The sequence below is a fragment of the Clytia hemisphaerica genome, unplaced genomic scaffold, assembly GCF_902728285.1.
Source record: "Clytia hemisphaerica strain Z4C2 unplaced genomic scaffold, Clytia hemisphaerica genome assembly, whole genome shotgun sequence".
NCBI classification, from domain to species: domain Eukaryota; kingdom Metazoa; phylum Cnidaria; class Hydrozoa; order Leptothecata; family Clytiidae; genus Clytia; species Clytia hemisphaerica.
The window spans coordinates 536,737-556,924 of NW_027104297.1; the positions used below are offsets into that span (position 1 = coordinate 536,737).

The 20,188-nt window shown below is 34.4% G+C and overlaps 1 protein-coding gene across 1 annotated transcript in view; it reads right to left on the reverse strand.

Annotated features, from left to right (window-relative positions):
• The window catches only part of LOC136817290 (myosin-IIIb-like), a 60,045-nt gene that overhangs the window by 37,950 nt on the left and 1,907 nt on the right, over positions 1-20,188 (reverse strand). Inside the window, exons 2-22 of the mRNA XM_067073629.1 lie at positions 18,321-18,386; positions 16,023-16,250; positions 15,643-15,757; positions 15,308-15,360; positions 15,084-15,178; positions 13,859-13,961; positions 13,362-13,479; positions 12,487-12,558; positions 12,236-12,377; positions 11,522-11,666; positions 10,902-10,985; positions 10,224-10,388; positions 9,425-9,500; positions 8,990-9,059; positions 8,614-8,685; positions 8,001-8,039; positions 7,657-7,732; positions 7,255-7,310; positions 6,855-7,004; positions 6,277-6,391; positions 5,754-5,835 (exon numbers count right to left, since the gene is read on the reverse strand). Coding sequence (XP_066929730.1) covers positions 5,754-5,835; positions 6,277-6,391; positions 6,855-7,004; positions 7,255-7,310; positions 7,657-7,732; positions 8,001-8,039; positions 8,614-8,685; positions 8,990-9,059; positions 9,425-9,500; positions 10,224-10,388; positions 10,902-10,985; positions 11,522-11,666; positions 12,236-12,377; positions 12,487-12,558; positions 13,362-13,479; positions 13,859-13,961; positions 15,084-15,178; positions 15,308-15,360; positions 15,643-15,757; positions 16,023-16,250; positions 18,321-18,386 — 2,122 coding nt within the window. The remainder of the gene's footprint in view (positions 1-5,753; positions 5,836-6,276; positions 6,392-6,854; positions 7,005-7,254; positions 7,311-7,656; positions 7,733-8,000; positions 8,040-8,613; positions 8,686-8,989; positions 9,060-9,424; positions 9,501-10,223; positions 10,389-10,901; positions 10,986-11,521; positions 11,667-12,235; positions 12,378-12,486; positions 12,559-13,361; positions 13,480-13,858; positions 13,962-15,083; positions 15,179-15,307; positions 15,361-15,642; positions 15,758-16,022; positions 16,251-18,320; positions 18,387-20,188) is intronic.

Consider the following 20,188-nt stretch of genomic DNA (forward strand, 5'->3'; position numbering starts at 1 on the left):
GGTTCAAAAACGTTGAACCTAAAAAAGGAAGAGGACCACTGGTAGGTCTCAAGGGACAAAATTGTGGGTTCAACCCCCAGCCGGGTCATACCAAGGATTTCCAAAATGATACTTGATACCTCTCTGCTTGATGCTCATCAATTAAGAGAAGGATCAAGGTGAGTGGAGGAATCCATGGAGAAAAAGTGGCGCCCTCCTCTGCCTTCGGGTAAACAGCTATCGCAGCCTTCAGGTCGCCTCCGACTGCGGTCGCAGACTTACACAGGTCTCAAGGTAAGATCGTGTGGGATCTATATAAGAAACAGAACGAAAAACTTTCTTCGTATGGACAATCTGTGCACCCATTACTGGTTCAGAAAGAAGATCACCCTCCATAAGTTGACAGTGATTGACAAGACCAGACGAAAACCCTGTCTGACTACTCTGGGAATATGTCAATAAGCCTGACAAAGGGCCAATCCAAAAAGTGACACGTGTTTTAGAGGCTGTCATGAAGTGTTTTTAAAAGGTAAAGAAAAACAATAAATGATACTCCACGGCAGAAGCGTGGTGGGTTGACTAAAATTGGGGCAAACTCGGGAGGCAATTTCTCCAAAGTAGCTTTTTGTGTCACTTATTGAAAAAATAAGTTTGGAACTACTTCAAGGGAGGGCACTGACCTTGACGGCCAACGTGGAAGTGCCGCTGGAGTTTGAAAAAAGAACCCTGTCAGATATGTTGGTAAATTCTGGACTCTGATAGAACGTAACGAAATTGTTCAAAATAACCAAAAGTCGATCCACATTTCTTGAAAATTTGTAAATTTGGGACCCTGTGAGATGACTTCAGAGCCTAAAAAGGGACCATGCCCAGCGGCACGTCCCGTACCCAATTTTGCTTAAGTGAAGTGCTTAAAAATTCTTTGATACTTTATCAAATTCTTGGTTGAGAACTGCTTATTTTTGGCCGCGAAAAAGCAAAGGGGCTGGAGGCGCCTTTTGTAATTTCACTTTTTCACGACCAAAAATAATCGGCTGGGGGGCCCGCCAACTGCCACCACACTTCTGATCCTGGTTGATACCTTCGTTTCCACTAAAATTGTAATAAAGTCAAGGAAAAATTCTAGCAAAAATCTACAGAAGAAATAAATTTTAAAGATAACCTCAGAATATGAATATTATCAATGCCCTACACTGTACGGACTGAAAGGTTTAAGAGTCGAAAAAAGAGATTTCAAAATCTTGGTAACCATAACATTTTAAAACAAAAATTTTGATCAAAACGACACACATGTTTCGTGCTAACCCACAAAAGATCAACAAATTTTAAAAACATTGCATCTAATTCAATTAGAAGTGATAGAATTGGTTATCAACTTTCAAACACAACGGAACCAAACCATCACGAGAACCTACTCATCTCTCATCTCTCATTCCTCATATCCATGTTTTTTTATAAGAACAAAGTATATAAGAATATTAGGCTGTCATAGCCTAAATGTTAAGAATAAGTTTTTAACATTTCGCGGACTCTGAAACACGAAACTTCTTAAGAAATTGCACAAATTACACAAAACTATTCTAAAGATAGTGAAAATAAGAACATGTTAAGAACATTTATAGGCTTAAGAACAGCCGAAGGCTTCAAAAATACTGGATGTTTTTAGTAAATAAAGCGAGATATCTCGATATCCATCTTTTCGTGCAAATCCTCCATATCTTCCAATTTTCGTATCTCTCTCTATGATTAATCAAATTAAAAATGGTCCTCACGAAACCTTTAAAATCTATCTTGCATCTTGAGATAAAAAAGTAGGTAAGGATAAATTTCACAAACTATTCTTCCGAAGCAATGTTAAATGTCACTTAGTTTCAGTTTCTTACTTATAGACCCGATAACTTATAAAATAATTCGCCTAGAGTTTGAGAAAGCAAAAATATGAAAATATTTAGGGCAAAAAGTAAGGTTCGGTATCGGAATTAACCCTATTTTAACCCTATTTCAAAATCCCGGTAAAGAGAAGATTTCATTCTTAGATTTAGGAATTTCGGAAAAATGGTTCAAAAACAAACAAACTGAAACGGTGAAATTCTTCGGTATTTCAAAAATCAGAGCCCTCGTTAGATCCCCTCAGTCTGACCAAGAAAACAGTCTTTGAGTACAGTAATCCACAGGATCTAACGGTCGTTAAAATATTCTTGCTTGACCTCAATCTTGATAAAAAGTTTCTGACCTGTCTTAGAATTCTTGGTTCCACACTTTGAAGCACCACACAAAAGGTCCATCCAAAGGAAAGCAACAAATTGATCAAGATGTGATTTAAACAATACTCTCACACCAGACGGATTATCACAAAGTGAACAAAAAGAAAACACAACACTTTACTCGAGAGTAAATAGCGAGTTTGTATTTGCACTGTTGAGGACGGCGGAGTGACTGAAGCGATGTGGAATAACCCGCACTTCTTACCCACAAAATCGAGGACGTTAAAAGTGCCGATTTTTTGTTGTATCCTCAGTCGTTCAAGATATAGACAAATCAGAAGCTAAACGTCTCCGTCGCAGAAAAACCGCACATACATAAACTCTCTAGTATAAAAAGAATGGAACAATTCTTTCACAATAAAGTGTACCCAAACACCTCTCTCTAGCCTGTCAATTTGTGTTGTTCGAGTGCTATTTACCTTGTCACTGAAGGGCCCTTCACCGAAACACAAACCACAGCCAGACGTAACGGAAACAATAAAACTAATCACGTGGTAGGTACATAAACGTTTTTTTATAAGAACAAGCTATATAGGAACATCAGATTTCAAGTGCCAAGATATTAAGAACAAGTTAAGCGCATTTTAAGGCTCTATGGACTCCCAATTTCTTAGCAAATTGCCTTCCACCAAAATACTTACGAAATGGTGAAATTAAGAACTAGGCATGAATTAGGCATGAAACCAGATGAAACTCGTAAAACTAAAAACTTCTGAAGGCTTCAAAAAATTTAGGATGTTCTTATAAAAACGTGTATCTATCAACAAGCAAAACAAACTAAAATTACGATGATATGGCCAGAATGTGAACTATTTCTTTTAACTTGACTTTTTATACCAGTTATGTTAAAAGTCATACCTATATATTTTTCTGAAAGCAATACCTATGACATTATCGCTCATTAAATAGGTTTGAAATCGATCCTTAACAGTATTTTAAGAGCTTGTTAATTGAAGTGTTGAGCTTTTAACAAGCCCTTCAGAAAGTATGAAAGTTCATTAATCTCTCCACATATTAATGGCGTACAATCCTTTTTTTATTATTTTTTTTGACGAAGCTCGGCGGTTGTTATTCTTTTGGCACTTTGAGCCTAAAATTGTTCTTCTCCTATTGAACTCTTTTGTTAATTTTTTAACAATTTTGACCTTTACTTTACCCAAAGATATACCTTACCCAAAGATACCTAGGCTCAGTATTGTTCTCAAAAAGTTCTTATTTTGCAGCAATTTTGAACCTCATTGTTCCTATAAGACTGTTCTCGAAATTTTCAAAACTCATTGACGAACGACGATAGATGGCATAAAGATATACTCCAAAAATGTAAATTGGCGATGTCAGACACAGGCTGTGGATTCCAAACCTTGCAGCACCACGGCTTTCCAAAGCTCAAATGAGAAAGTGGTATCATTCTAAACTTCGATTTGATATTAACATGCCATATGTAACTTAACTTATCAGCCCCTCCCTATTGCAACACCTTGAGTTCCAAAGCAGGAAATTCCACAAATACCATACAAAATAATTGCAAGTGCTATGTGAGACATCGGCAATTCATTTAACTTTAATAAAACCTTAAACAAAGCTCTTGCTCGTCATAGAGTGCAGAGAGGTCTAGCCTTCAGCCATTTTCAGGGTGGGGCTTATGAAAATAGCCTCTAGCGTAATTTTGAGCGGAAATTCAAAAAAGTATGCTTGAAAACAAAATAATCACCAAGGTCATTAAAATAAAGTAACAATATATCAACATGATGCATTGTCACAAAGGACCAGCTAAATTAACTTGATATATCAAAATTATTGAAAATTGAAAATTATTTGAATTATAAGCTCAGTCCCCAGATCGATCACCCAAAACGTAGCTCCAAATCGTGGTAGCCCCAAGCTTATATAAAATCAGCTCATTTGTTAACTTACCTTCTTATTAGAAAACAGACAGTTGACTGAAGATCTCGAGACATTGAACAGGAATAGTTATGCTACCTTATAAGTCAACCCATTTGATTTTCAAAAAGGATATCATAAACGCATGAAACTATTTTAAGTCTGGCCACACGAATGAGAGGGTATTAAGTGAAAAATATTTTGACAGCATTTTCTAATGGCTTAGACTGGCTTGGTGAATTTCTCAAATATTTTACCAACCTAAAAGGTTTTAATTATTTTGACAGACTTCTTCTCTTTCCATGAAAAAGGAGAAATTCCGACCTGTCTAAAATATATCTTTTCGACATGATTCTTTCTCATGTACTAGAGATTTTTCACCTCACCATCAGATCTATTTTACATTTTATTCAAAGTTAATCGCCTGCTTTTTATTTTTGATATCAAAATCTTATTCTATCATAACACAAAACTGAATATAATCACGCGACGCGAGTAGTACTTCAACAAAAAGTTTTAAGCTGAGATTTTTGATGGTCTGAAGTCTGCTGTGAAACAGCTGATTTATAAAATACAGTATATGATTTCGATAAAGACCGAAGTTTTGGGTTATACAACCCCTGTGTCACAGCCCCACCCCTGAGAACTTTTCACCACAGTGGGGATGAAAATTAATATCGAAATGCCAATGGGGACAGATGGGGATAGAAATTATATTGTTTTCAGCTCGCGAAATTAAAATTTGGCCAAAAATTTAAGTGCAGCGGGGTTCTCACCGGGTCTATGAAAAGGGGGTGTAATTACTGGTCAGCGCCATGATTTCTATTTCTTTGGAGGGTTTATATCTAAAGTCTGTCCAGATATAATTGGCAGTGGAAACAAGAATGCCTCTAGCTTTTGATAGTCAAATATAACTATGGAAATTTTTTTTGCTTGTTTTAGAGAATCAAAAGCGCTATATTTGAGATTAGTTTTTAGTAATAAGTTGGAGATTTGATATTTCACAGAAAAGTGCTACCAAGGGGTATTTCTGTTTGCCTCGAAATTTAACAAACTTCTTAACCTAAGGTTGAACTACCACTAGTGTAAAAATGAACGTTATAGCATAAGTAGAAAAAAAGCTCAATTTTTGCAATGGCATATTTTTACCGCTAAAAATCGCGAATTTTTCAACCAAAAAACATTCAAATATAGCTTTTGATTCTCTAAAACAAGCAAAAAAAATTTCCATAATTATATTTGACTATCAAAAGTTACAGGCATTCTTGTTTCCACTGCCAATTATATCTGGACAGACTTTAATTATCTATACAGCATATACTACAAGGTAAAATCAAAACTGCTAATTTAGGGCAAACTACAGCTGAAACAGAATATGAAACACCTGAGCTAAAATCAACCATTTTTGTAAAAAACTAAATTATTTCACCATGAAATGTGATTGTCCAGAAATAACTTGGAAAATAACAATAAGAAGATTGAAATCAAAAGCATTCCTCTCAGCCCAGCTTTTGAGTGATTCGCACATTTTCACAAATATAAATGATAATAACTTTTGCAGGGTTAAACAAATCTTCGTACGAAAATTTTCTTACCAAGAACATAAAGTAGGGTTGGACAAAAACTTACTTTTCTGCGCGATGACGATTCTTCGAGTTTGTTCATCAAGTGAGGATAACAATTTCTGTACGTGCTCAAGGCGAAGCAACACCTGAAAAAGCAACGAAAATAGTTTGAATATAGAGAGCAAAGTCTCCTTAATTAGCTTTATTCATGATTAAATAATTTGTCAACCCTTTTCTCTAAAAGCTTGATGAAACGAAGGTGCCAGTTCATTGCGGTAAAAGTTTGTGATCGAATCCCAAGCACTTCCGGGAAGGGTGTTAAGGAGACATGGGATAGACTATCTACATTCACTGTATTATCACTCTCTCTCGAACCGGTTGATGATCTAAGTATCAATTGGCGTCAAATAAGCTACGTAAAGCTCAAATTGCAGACGAGAAACGCAGTATACAGATCGAAAATCCCATTGAAACACTCTTGAAAAATAAAATTAAATTCAAGAAAACCCAACCAAAACCAAAAATTATTCTGGAAAATCCGTTTGTAAAAAAGGAGATTTGATCAGTGAAATAAATAAGAAAATGACCCTGGTGGCACCAATCTTGTAGCCGTCATCAATGTTGCAATGTTGAAGAATCTGTTGACATATTTCTCCAGTGTTCTCCAATGGTGACGTCATATCAAATTTCACAAAACGATATCTAAAAAAATGTTGAAAAAACGAAAATTCATACTCCGAGCTTATGCTTCAAAGAAATAATATAATTTCGTTAATTTATTACTTGTATACTTATTTGAAAAGTATTTGGTAGGTAAATTCAGAAAATCAATTCAAAATTCTAACTCAGTAGCCAAACTAGCCATCGGTATAGATTTAAAAACAGTTCATTTGACATAAAAGATGATAGTCTTTATCAGAAGTCTTGTTCATGCCCAGAGAACGGCGAATTTCGCCAGTCCAATGCACAAAAAGATTACAGTTCATCGGTCAGCATCGGTCTAAAAATTTCGTCGATTCAATAACATATTCACGCTAATCAATACACTGGACTTGCTAAGAATTCGCCGGCCTAGGATGTAGAATTCGGCGAAGCTAAATTTTCAATCACGAGCCTATAAAAAACCACGCAAAATCCATTTACTTCAAAAAATAAAATAATCTACCTCTCCACAAAGATTTTGAACGGCAGCCGAACAGGAAAACCGTCTTTGCGAATACGAACGGAATCCAGGATGCCGTTGCATTTGATTTGAGCTCTAACAAAATCCACGTCAAAGTTATCTGCTTCTTTTACTTTGTTCGGCTTTATGCACCTGGTGAGAAATAAAGTGAAGCAAAAAAGTTGAAACATGTTTTAGCTTTATAAAAACAGCTTTATAATATTTTAAGGCTTTATGGACTCTAAAACACCCAAGAGAATGCACAAAAATACTGACAAAATGGTAACATTAAGAACATTATATGAACATTTTAGGCTTAAAACACAAAAAGTTCAGCTTAAAGAAACTGATGAAATCAGGAAAAAGGAAAAGATAGTTTACGTCAAAAATCGTAAGTTTTTACCTGACGAAATGAGCCTGACATAGCAGGATGGTCTCTATCAAATCCACTAACGAGTTCTGAAATAAGAAAAGTAGGAATGTTGAAAGAAAAATTATGTGTAAGAAGGGAAGCAAAACCAAAACTGCTAGAACTTTCTTTAGTATTGCTGGTGTCAAGCAAAACTAATTTTGATTTCATTTTTAGATAGTTCGATAAAGTTTAATGCAGAATTTTAGACATTTTATTTTATTCTGCAATCACCAAAGACTCTGTAACGCCCAAACACAACAACTTCAAGTTCATCAAGAACAACTAAATGGGGCATTGCTGAGCTAAAAAATGATGGAAAGAAAGGATATATTAACAATAGATAAGAAACCAGTAATGATTTGATACACAAAATCATTTAAGGTAGCTTCATACCCTGAACTGAACGGCAACTGAATTATTTTTATGTTTTCTAGCGGTGAATGTGCGTTGCTTGCTCTTCGTGTTGTGGCTACAAGAAAAACAATGGAAAAGACTTCATTTGATGGTGGTTGACTCGATTTTAATATTGTGCAACTATACCTTTTTTATGAACAAACTATATATTTAAGAACATTTTAAGGCTTTTTGACTCTATAAAACACCCAGTTTTGTAGGAGATTGCACTAAAATACTCAAAAAATGGTGAAAGTATGAACATTTAGAGAACTAAGGACTTCAAAGGCTTCAAAGATTTTGTATCGCTTTATGAAAGATTTAAAGAGCAGTTCACTACTAACCAAGCTTTGCTCGTATTGCATTTCCCCTCTTTCTTTAACCTGGAAGAAAAAGAAAGGCAACTTATTAACTCATTCTTCAAAATCATTTTACCTTTAAACACAAGGGCCTGGTTGTTCAAAAGTCGATTAGAATTAATCCCGATTACCGCTAATCGCAATTAGATTTCGATTATTTAACCCCGGCGATTAACTTCCGTTGTTCGAGCGTCAGTTCGAACCGTGGGCTTTCTAGCGAGTACCTCACTATGAACCGGGATTTTTCATCCAGTTACAGCGTAGAAAAAAGCCGTGACGTCTAGTATAGGCTATGGGCTTTCGAGCAGCTGACGTTACTATGCTAATCGGCGCTAATCGAGATTTAATCAAAAATTAAGCTAATCCACTTTTGAAAAACCGGACCAAGAAGATTGGGTTCGAATGTAGGAATGACGTCATGACTGAAGTCGTTGCATTGACATCCTTACATACAAAGAATTTTGACGTCATTTCCTCGTAAATTCATTACCGAACCCCCTTGAAAGCCGACCACACCGTTAAGGGTTCATGGGTGTGCAATAGAGACCAATGATCAAACCAGAGTATTTGGCAAAAAAATAATAATGAGGGTTCTTACCTATGATTAATACGTTTGGTGTAAGCCCCTCGAAGATCCCCTTGGCAACAATTCACTGTACCATGTCCTTGCCTGTAAAAAATATAAATTTTATGTTACTCAACTTATTGTCCAGCTGGTATTCTGAACATTTGATAATAATATAAATATTTTTTTATTTATGTAATTGAATTTCGTGACTTTAGAAGATTGAAATAGCCAAATTAAAGCCAATCTATATAAATAAAAAAGTACTGATTTTGTACTGATCTTCCGAGGAAATCTAAAATCTGCAATGTTTTTGCAGCAAGCTCAGCATTTTTTCATAGCGATTCAAACCTAACTTTTGATACTGTTAAATATAGTTTCTAAAAAGTTTTAATATATAATTTAATACTTGATGATTAGTGCTCCTGTCTTGGTTAAGGACGAGTTGAATAGAGTACTCGTTAACTGTCCCTTTGAACCTATGGTAAAGAAACTCCACATTGTTAGAATAAAATATAATATTGCAAACTTTGATTCATCCCTTGAAAAGAAGAATAACGTTCACTTTTTTCAAATAATCACTAAATCTATACGAGTTTTTGCAAAAACATCCAGAATTTTTGAAGCCTTTGGATGTTCTTAACTTTTTGGGTTTCAAGCCTAAAAATGCTCTTAAAATGTTCTTATTTTTTCCATTTCGTGAACATTTTGACCCATTTTCCTAAAGATACGGGTGTTTTGAGTCCGCAAAGTCTTAAAATGTTCTTAAATTGTTCTTAGCATTTTGGCCATCGAAACCTTATGTTCTTATATAGTTACGTTCTTATAAATCTATACGATGTACCTCTTAAACATTCAATCAGACAGCCATCAAGTTTTGCATTATTCCTCAAAATGAAGTCATCTGCTGCGTAAGTTACCTAGAGTAAAAAATTTAGGCGTAGTCGAATGGTAATGGTTTCTGTAAATTTTCATTTTTTCCCATCACTGTCAAACGATCATAAAAATAATTAGCCAGGCATGGCAGGCAACCCGAAGGCTCAACTTTTGATAGCCAAGGGGAAGGTGCCACTCTTTCGGGACGAGATGAAGTTTTTACAAGCTCTTATTTGATTTGGTTGGTCGTTAACCAATAATAAAACAATTTTGTTACTTTTTCTAAAGAACGCGTCATTTTTATTACTTCAAATGACCAATTATTAAAGTATCTTATAAAAACTCCATCTCACCTGACTCCTTCTCCCTGGATTGCTCCACTAAATACTTATAAAGATGAAGAGACCAGCACTGTTTAGTAGGCCATATCCAGTAGACTCTCTATATTTCAAACCTCTATATTTCGATCCCATCAACCCCATAATCTGATTCTCTCTTTTATTCAAAGAAAATTCATGGTCACCGACGAAATAGCTTTTATCAAAAATTCAATAATTTCAGAGGGTAAAAACAACAAACATGAACTAGCAACAAAAAGATGGAGCCTGGAATTCCCGAGTTATTTTTTTCCCGAGTTATTTTTTCCGAGTTATTATGCATGTGACGTTATAATTTCAGTTTTGTAACGTCATTATGACGTCATCACGAAAAATTAACTCGGGAATTCCAGTCCTCCAAAAAGATCATGAGAAAGGATGGCAATTTACTTTTTTATTGTAGTGTACGATACTGAAAGTGGATGCGTTTGCGGTGGACGGAATATAGAACTTCAATTCTGAACAATGAGCATTGAAAGAAGAGACAAGCGTCTGATCATCTGCTTGCAAACATTTGCTTTCTTCCTCCAATAATGCAAAGATGCCGTGAGGTGTCTGAAAATATATAATAGTGGATATAATAAAGAGTTGACACATTATCTATGCTTCAACCTCAGAGATTCATTACTATAATAATGGATATAGTTTTTCTGAAAACTGTTGGCAGATTTCAGCTTTCAAACTTAAATTCAGAGACATTAAAATGAGAAGGAAAACTTCATGTAAAAGACCGTTAAATAAAAACTGCTCGAACTTACTCGAATAAGTAAGTTCCTTTACTCGAACTTTTGGAAATTTTCAAAAATTTGTGAATAGTTCAATTAGTTCGATTAGTTCGGGATAGTTCGATCGAAGAAAAGTTGAGTATAAATCAAGACTTAAGTACCAAAAGATATTGATTCAGAATAAAGCTTAAGAAACGGCAATATTTTAGCTTGAGGGAAGAACAAAATTAGGGTTTATGGGTTTGCTAAAAAAACGCATGTATAGAATCTAATCCAAACCTTCAAAATCAACACTGCTCTTAGACACATTTTTTCAGACGTAAAAAGTAATCTAAGGCCAAACCTCAAGGAGAAGATTAACAATATTCTTGTTATCAAAATATTCCACTAATTGTAATTCTGAAAGCCCTTCTTCTTGGTAATCAACCTGAAAAAAAAAACATATAGAGAAGATACCATTCCATACATGGCCATGTCATATTTTGTCATCACTGAAGAAACCCAGATAGGTTGTCCTGTTCTTAGGCTAAGAATAAAGTTTTGCAGAGGATAGACTAACAAGTTCCTTAGATTAAGAGAGGACTAGAAGTTTGTTTGTAAAGGACATTACACACAGTAGACAGTCAGAAAGGTTGTCTTTTTCTTAGGCAGCCCAGCCGGCACATAAAATTGTTTCCACGTTTATCCAATATTCACAACGTCCATACGACGTTATATGAACGTTGAAGCAGCCTTGTGTACCAGCTTGAAAGAAAATAGTTACAAAATCTTACAGGGGGTAGACTGTAAAGTACTTTAGATTAAAGGATGACCAGATTGTCGTTTATAAGGGGTTTTGGGGATAAACTTTGGCAAGGAGATTTTATTCTTTGTTTTCATTTGTTTGGAATCAATTTGAAAGGTGGTTGACCGCAAACAAAGTGCAAGAAACATGCAGGAACATTGAGTTGTGCTTTGATTTACCTGTTCCCGTGCAAAGACGTGTTGTATAAAGTGCAAATTAATCTGTTCATTTGTGGTGTTAATACACAATTGTTCTAGTGTGTTTTTCTGGAAATCTTCAAACCCAAAAATATCAAGAAATCCAACATGCACATGCTCAGATTGTCTGAAATAAAGAATAATAAAAGTAGAGTGTAAATAATACCAGATCATCATTAAGGTCTCAAATCCTCTATTTCTTCCTTATCTGGCCAGCTTTAACGATTGCACATTAAAGGACGAAATTTTTGGGGAATTTCATTTGGCGGATGGCCGAAAAAGATTTTTCAGAGGGAATTTAATTTTGGCGGTTAACTTGAAAAATTAAATTTGGCGGGACTTTAATTTGACGGACGAAGGACATTTTTGTCCAAAAAATGCCATTAAAAAAGGAAAAACCTGTTTTAAAGCTTGAAATAGTACACATTTGGGGGAATAATAGAGTAACTTTAATTTGGCGAGAACTTAATTTGGCGGTTGATGAAAAAAATTAAATTTGGCGGGAACTTAAATCCACCAAATCCCCCAAATTTTCTTCCTTTAATGTATTTATTTCCAGCCTTGGCAAGTCACTTTAATTACTAAAAAAAGTTCCAGGAAGCTTTGAAAACAGCCCACAATGTAATGAAAAGGAGTTAAAATTCGAATTTGGTAACTTTTTTCCAATGAATTGAAATAAAAAAACAATTTCCTTACTTCTTTTTTGGTTCGCCAGGGTTCAAGAAAGTGTTAATGTTGCTGACTATCCAACTAAACAATCTTGCATACATGAAATTGGCCATGAAATCTCTGGTTTGTTCAGCTTCACTCAGACTTTTGAAGCCAGAAACACCATCATCTAAAGAAAAGGGAGTTTTCAGAATCAAAATGTGGCTGTCAATGATAAAACATCACTTAGTATGGGGCTTATAAGCAACAAGTAATGAATTTCAAGCAAAATATTTTACCTGGTTTCACAAACAAATTACTGGTTAAACAAAGTTCCAAATCGCTTGTGTCCACTCCAAGTAGAATAGAAACTAAAATAAATTGAAATTCATCATTTCATTCCAAAATTCATTAATACATCTCTATTCTGAGAAGGGATTAAGTAAAAACCCGGGGGGGGGGGCACTCATATGATCCTACGTCATGTGCCGCGCTTAAGGGTAGGTTTTTTTAGCATCCCAAAATGCACTGTAAGGATGTGTTTCTGTGGTATTGCACTGTAAGGGTCGAATTTTACAATATTGTTAACCAGTTTTCATCCAATATTAAATGATAACCTTGCTTGACTGCAGATAAGTTAAAAATAATGTTATACTGTTATTTCCGTAAATTTCTTTCACAGCAAGGCTTATAACTTTAAAATTAAATATTTACCCGTTTTATTTGAGAAAAAGTTGAGAAACATAATGCACTATAAGGGTTGGGTAAATCAAGACAAAATGCACTGAAAGGGTACCTTTTCAACCATCTCAAACTGCACTATAAGGGTGCAATTTTGAAAGGCAGTTTTTGCGCGGCACATACAGTTGTTTCGAAATCGAGTGCCCCCCCCCCCCCGGGGGTAAAAACCTCAATTTAATTTTGTGGATTCAGAGCATCTAATTAAAAAGGAGAGCCCTCAAAAGGCTCATATTTCGGGCAAGTGTATTTGCCTGAAAGAATTTGATTTCGAAATCATACACCTAACAAACTTTAGAGGCGTGGTCAGCTTTGCAGGGACTGGTAATGAGTTTACAAGGAACATTGTTTTATTGGCATAAAACATTTTTAAAAGCTGCCTTTAAAACTAACCAACTGCTGTACTATTGAAATAATAACGTAAACATTCTCAAACCTTTATCAAGTATTTCTAGATTGTCCACAAAAACACCTGTTGTTTCGTCTTCACATTTGAACTTCAAATCACCTATATTCAAAATGGCTGACAAAATACCAAATATCTCTTTGACAGTCTAAAAAAGTAATTGAAATTCAATGATCATCATCTCCTGATACTAACTTCCTGGAAATGGTAAAATTGAAACAAACTTTACCTAAAATTTAACAGTCAAAGCCGAAAAATAGCTAATAATATTTATTTATTTATATATTTATAGATTTTGTCGCTGGCAAATCAAAAAGGTCAATCCCAAAATTTTAGTGCCTGAGAAAACTAAGAATTTTTCTTTTTTCGTATATAGGACCTTCCTCACTATGTCAAAAGGAACGATCTTAAGTTTTAAGGTTGGCTTAACAGAAAAACTCTAACTTTTCTCAGACACTAATTTTGAGATTTCCCTTTTCAATTTGTCAACAACGATTTACAAATCAAATCTTTAACATCAATCTTACCTCTTGTGTGAAGCCGACAACTTGAAATGCATCAATAAGACTTTCATAAGCCTGACTCCAAGAAAGTAAATCATCCCCAAAAAACTCACCATACTTCAAATATCTAAACATTTGAAATGAAGGGAAAATGCTAAAGTAAGTAAGTCTGCAACATTAGTTGGAAGCTCCTCTTTTGAGAACTGTCTACCCAAAGGTAGTGGAGGGTGCCACTCTTTCTCCCTGAATTGCTCCACTTTTACGCTTGATCCTTCCCTTTACTGCTGAGAACCAAGCAGAGAGGCACCAATACCAATTTGTACTAAGAGTCTCTCTATGATCTGGCTAGGGATTGAACCAATGAAGTATAAGCCCGAAGGGCTAGAATCGAATCTTGTTGGTAGGATTTGAAGCCAACAAATCCTACCAAAGTTGCGCGGCCTTGAGCGGCTCGCCTGGTTTTTACACAAATGACAGATTGAATGTAAAATTTACCGCTAAATTTCGAAAAAAATATCAATCGTAAACAAAGGAACTGCTAGATTCAATCTGTTGTCAAAAATACGACGTATTTTCTAAGGCTTCACTTTTTCTTGCCTGAGAAAGGTTAGAAATTCTACTCTAGCCCTTCGGGCCCGGGGGGGGGGGGGCACTCGATTTTGAAACGACGGTATGTGCTGCGCAAAATCTGCTTTTCAAAATCGTACCCTTACAGTGCAGTTCAATATGGCTGAAAAGGTACCCTTTCAGTGCATTTTCTCTTGATTCACCCAACCCTTCTAGTGCACTATATTTCTCAGCTGTATATCTGCGTGAAGAGAAGAAGCTTGGGAAATTTTCTGTTTCAACTGGTTTCAAAGAAAAACTGAGAAAATTATTATTGTCAGCTGTAATTATCAGACAATAGAAACTTTTTCAAACAAACGAGAAGTAAAAACCTTTTCTTTTTAATAATTATTTTGAATTTGTTTTAAAATTCGACCCTTGCAGTGCAATCTCACAGAAACACACCCTTACAGTGCATTTTGGGATGCAGAAAAACCCCACCCTTAAGCGCGGCACATGACGTAGGCCAGATCATATGAGTGACCCCCCCCCCGGGCCTTCGGGCTTTAAACTCAATGGATTGAACCCTTAAATATGGGCATCACAGATGGATGCTAGAGCCCACATGGTATAAAAGAAGTTGCATTATATGAATATGCAGATGAATACAAAAATCGATAAAATGAGAAATTATTGAACTTACTTGTGTTGTGTAGGGGTATCAAGTAATTGTTTTGATAGCTCATCTTCGGTTCGCCCAGAAAACATGTAATAAAAGATATTGAAATTTGCTTCTCCCTAGGGTAGAACAATAAATGATACAATTTAGCAAATTACAAAAAGTGATTTTCTGGTAAGCGGCTAATGCGTAATGGGAAAACCTGACCAGAATAGAAAAGGCGTAGTATTAGATAAAATTATAAGTACCTGTCTTTGATTTGAAACTCTCGGCAACTCAAGCAAATAATCTGTGATTGATACTATAAAAAAAGTTTATTCTTTGTCAAACGTTGCAATTCTTTGATGAACAGACCATACTCGTCAATGTATGTACAAAACACGTAGCATTCCCACGATAAAACAAATAACACCATGACAAGATATTTTCTATATCTCTTATGCTGACTAAGCAAAATTGACAATAGCATTTCTATAAATTTGTGCTCGCATAGGGCTGGACGAGCAGAAAATTTTTCTTTTTTGTTTATAAATGATATGTCAGCGAATGGAGATATGTTAAATAATACTTTTTAAACACTTACCTCCGGATAGATGTAACTTGCTATCGAAATGGAACTTTAAATATTTGCAAAATCTTGTTGCATTTGAATTTAAACTTGTCCGTGCATTTCCAAAAGCTTCCAGAATTACATTTGCCTAAAGATAGAAAGTATTGGATTGTAAAACTATGACATGTAATCAGGACAAAGGATTTTTATCAACATGTTTCAATTTAAAAAAATATTTTTCAATATTTCTTTTACTTTCAGGGCAAAAATTTCCCATTTTCTACGATGTTCTGATTTTATTTTAGAAATTTTCAATTGGATTTTCAGATATCTCTACAAACTGAAACCACTTAAAGTTTTACTACACAAAAGTCATGCAAAAAAATCAAGATTCATGTAACAAAACAAATTACCTGTAAAATTCTTTCTTTGAAACTCCTATCAGACGTTGAAACTAGACATAAAAAATGTGTGACAGCTTGATGAATGACTTCACTTTTTCCAGAACCAGATTCACCAGAGACGATGAAGCATTGACTTTCTTTGTTGACATTGAGGAAATGATATAAATTGTTTGTGGTACCAAAGACATGTGGGTTGGTTTGCGTAAGAGAAGGTTCATCTTTATATCTGTGTGATACCTAGGGTAAAGAATAAAAAACAATTTTATATATATTCTACCAAAGATCATACTGCCATTTACTACATTGCAAATCAGTGCTGATTAGGGAAAAAGCAGTAAATAATATGATAAATAGAATGCATGTAGTCAAGAGGAAAATATTCCCTCACTGAGAAAGAATATCTTTGGAATGAACGTTTTTGGGGTGTACTCAACATTCAAAAAACTTTGAAAAGTTGATTTTATACCGGTAGCACCAAAATAAGTATACAACTTTGTCGAGATATTGTGAGCTTCAGGATTTAAATTTTTTGTTCATTCTTTTTTTATCGCATAGAGGATGCTCTAACTTGAATTTTGAGCTATCATTCCTTAGGTTTGAAAAAGTAATTCGAAAATTATTTCAAAAAAACTGACTTTTTTTTTATGTCGAAATTTCCAAAAATCATCAAAAACAGCGAGCAAACTTTTCTCTTGGCACTTACCTTTTTTACACATAAAAATACCAAAAAAATGCAACTGTGTTCAAAACTCGTTACGGAATTTAAGAATATGGTAAAACAAGCTATTCCCATGTGGAAAAATATTTTTGGTAAGGCTGAAATTTTTTTTGGGAAATCTCCAAGACAGGTGTGGTGTGCAACGTGAGAAAATTTTTGAAAAATTAAATCACCATTCCTCAACTAGTTGCTCAAAGAACTTGGGTCTGTATTTAGTTTGCTGGTGTTGAAAATATTCATGTCGTGTAAATAAGATGGACAAACCGTTGGCAAAATATAAGATAGGAGAAAAAAGAATCAAAAAGACAATGAAATTGTGTTTTGTCATTTTGTCTTATTTATAGCGTGATTGCTGTTTTTAATGATTTTTTGAAATTTCGACATGGAAAAAAAGTCAGTTTTTTGGAAATAACTTTCGAACTACTTTTTCAAATTTAATGTATAATAGCTCAAAATTCAAGTTGGAGCATCCTCTATACAATAAAAAAAGAATGAACAAAAAATATAAATCCTGAAGCTCACAATATCTCGACAAACCTGTATACTTTTTTTTGGTGCACCCGGTATATGATCTTGAAATTTATCTGATATCTGTTTTTAATGATGCACATTTGATAACCCATATTTATTCATTTTAGAACTAAATTTTTTAGTGACTGATGACGATATAAAATATCAAAACATGTTTAAAATCTTCAGTTAAGTTACCAGACTATGTTAATCCATTGACTTTTTTATAATAATATATAAGTGTAACAGGTAAGCAGGTATAAAGGCAAATTTCATTGTTTGATTTACAATTTCCCTCGTCTACAGAAGGTATTTTTTAGAATAAACAAAGCAAATTTCGAGCTAACCATCTAAGTTTTTCGGACAACACTTTTCATAAAGTTCATTTGCTACTAATGCTACTCATTTTCAAGTATGTACAGGTATGTACTCTTTTTTGCTACAATATGGAAAGCAGCGTAGTTATAGTAAATTCCCTTGCAGTGTTGCAATTCATTTGACCAAGAGCTGTCTTACTGGTAGGGGGTATTGTTTGCTTTATCTTGACTGGATGGATTTTAACTGGACAAGACAATGAAAGGGATTTGTTGAATCTAATCCAAATTTCACTGAATAGGATGCTCATACTGAGCATGAATATAACTACCTGGAAAAGGATTTTCTATTTTAAAAACGTCCATGTTATGCCTATTTTCATAAATACATAGAAGTAAAAAGCAGTAAAAATGAAATGCAAATAACATGAATCATATCAGATAAAAACTGACAAATTGAAAAGACAAATTAAAAATTTATTTAGCAGATTAATTTTTGGTATGATAAAGAGCATTAAGTGGTATTCTCATTTTGTATAACGAGATTAGGCTTGCAAAATCATAATTTACAAGCATTAAACTTGATGACCTATATATTTTTGATTGTTCATCATAAAAAAAGACAAAATAATTGATTGGAATGCTTTGTTGATAAAAGATCTTATTTGATGAAATAAAAAAAAACGAGTTAAAAATCATGTTTTATAATGACTTTTTTGGTAAATTATTCTTTGGTCAAAAATCAAAATCATACAATACTCTTACCTCAAGCGAATTCAAGATGGACTCTTTGTATGGGTTGATTGAGATGAGAATATCTCCAATACAAGTCTAAAACAAAGAAACAAAAACAAATGTTATAATAAACACCTATCTCTATACAACTTAATACAATCCTTGCTCTCTGTTATCTAATTTTCTATAATGTGTCACCCTGCATATGCCCAATTTAGCTTGAGAATATTAACAAAATTTTTAAAGAAAGACAAATGCTATCGCTCAACCACATACATTTTGCCATAAACAGGGGGGGGGTCGGTAGTAAAATCTCAGACATATATGAGTAGTAAAATGATTTTTACGAATTTTACATACCACCACCCAGACTCTTGGAAGAGGAATTTTACTACCCTGGTAGTAAAAGTTTTTGGGACAATTTGTCATGGAGACCACCTATTTTTTTGGTTGCTTTTCGGACTGATTTTACAAAAAAGCTAAAAAATGATTATTTCTGTGACACATTTTTCACTTAGTGTAAAAATTAATATTTTGCCCTTAGCAAACAACTTTCCAACAGAAAATCTTTTCAAATTATAAAAACTTTCAGATTTTTTCAGAAAAGAATTACAAAAATAGCTAAAATTTGCTAATTTTACCTGTTTTAATTACCCAGGTAGTAAAATGTTTTCAACATTTAACACATAGATACCACCCATTTTAGTATTTAACTACCCTGGGTAGTAAATTTTTTTTCGATTTTTTGTCACACCACCACTGTAGTAAACGTCATTATGTCTGAGATTTTACTACCGATCCCCCCCTGCCATAAAACGTTTCATTCTTCACAAGGATTTTGAATTTTAGAGCAAACCTTTTTAGTTTGCTGCACAAGGTTCATGTTATATAACTATCTTTTTGTGAATGTAAATTCTTAAAATTCAATTCTGGTAATGAATAGGCCATTTCACAAGGAAGATCAATTTGAGGGATAGTTTTATTAATCTTTGGAAAAACAGTGTTAGAATATCAGGATTTCCCCAAATTTGAATTCAGGAAACAAAGTTATCAAGAGGATATAAACTTTTCAAACTTATTTATAGGTAATGTCTAATTTCCGGCTTGTTTTACTTGCATCCACTGAGGTGTGGAGTAATTAGTTTTCCAGACGGTGTCAATCGAACAAGTTCGAAAGAAAATTGCAATTGAACGACTGATCCCTGGTGTAATATTCTATTATGTTCGATTGCCTTCAAATAACGTTCAATCAGTTCAATTGACTGTCAATTACGTTTGATTGAGCTTAGATTATGTTCGATTATGACATTGTTCAAAGTTAAGTTTGATTGCAATTAAATTGGCCAATGCCATTAGAAAATAAGATAAGAGCGAGCACATACAGTATAGACCTAAATCTTCATACAAAAAATTACGGAAAACGAATATTTAGACTTTGTATCCTACGCTGCACGCAAGCACTTTAAGCTAAAGTCCCGCAAAAGTGAGACAAAAAAAAGCGATTTTTTCATTTTTTTTCAGGGTTGGAAAAAATTGTTGAAACTGTTGCAAATGCACACCCTGTGCAAATGCAAGGATTTCTGTGACTGAATGATGACAGTGCCGTTATTAATTCTAGCTCATTTGCACAGGGTTGGAAAAAATTGTTGTAACCGTTGCAAATGCACACCCTGTGCAAATGCAAGTATTTCTGTGACTGAATGATGACAGTGCCGTTATTAATTTTGTTGAATCCGACATATTGATGTTTGTCAGTGCACTTCATTTCTATTTCTATTTCTATTTGGTTGAGTTGCAGGAGGCTTTAGAGGCCTATTCTCGCAGCTATAGACGCTTACTAATGAGCGTCCCGTCAGCACCTTGAACTGACTATCCAATTCCCCTCACATGGCATGGGT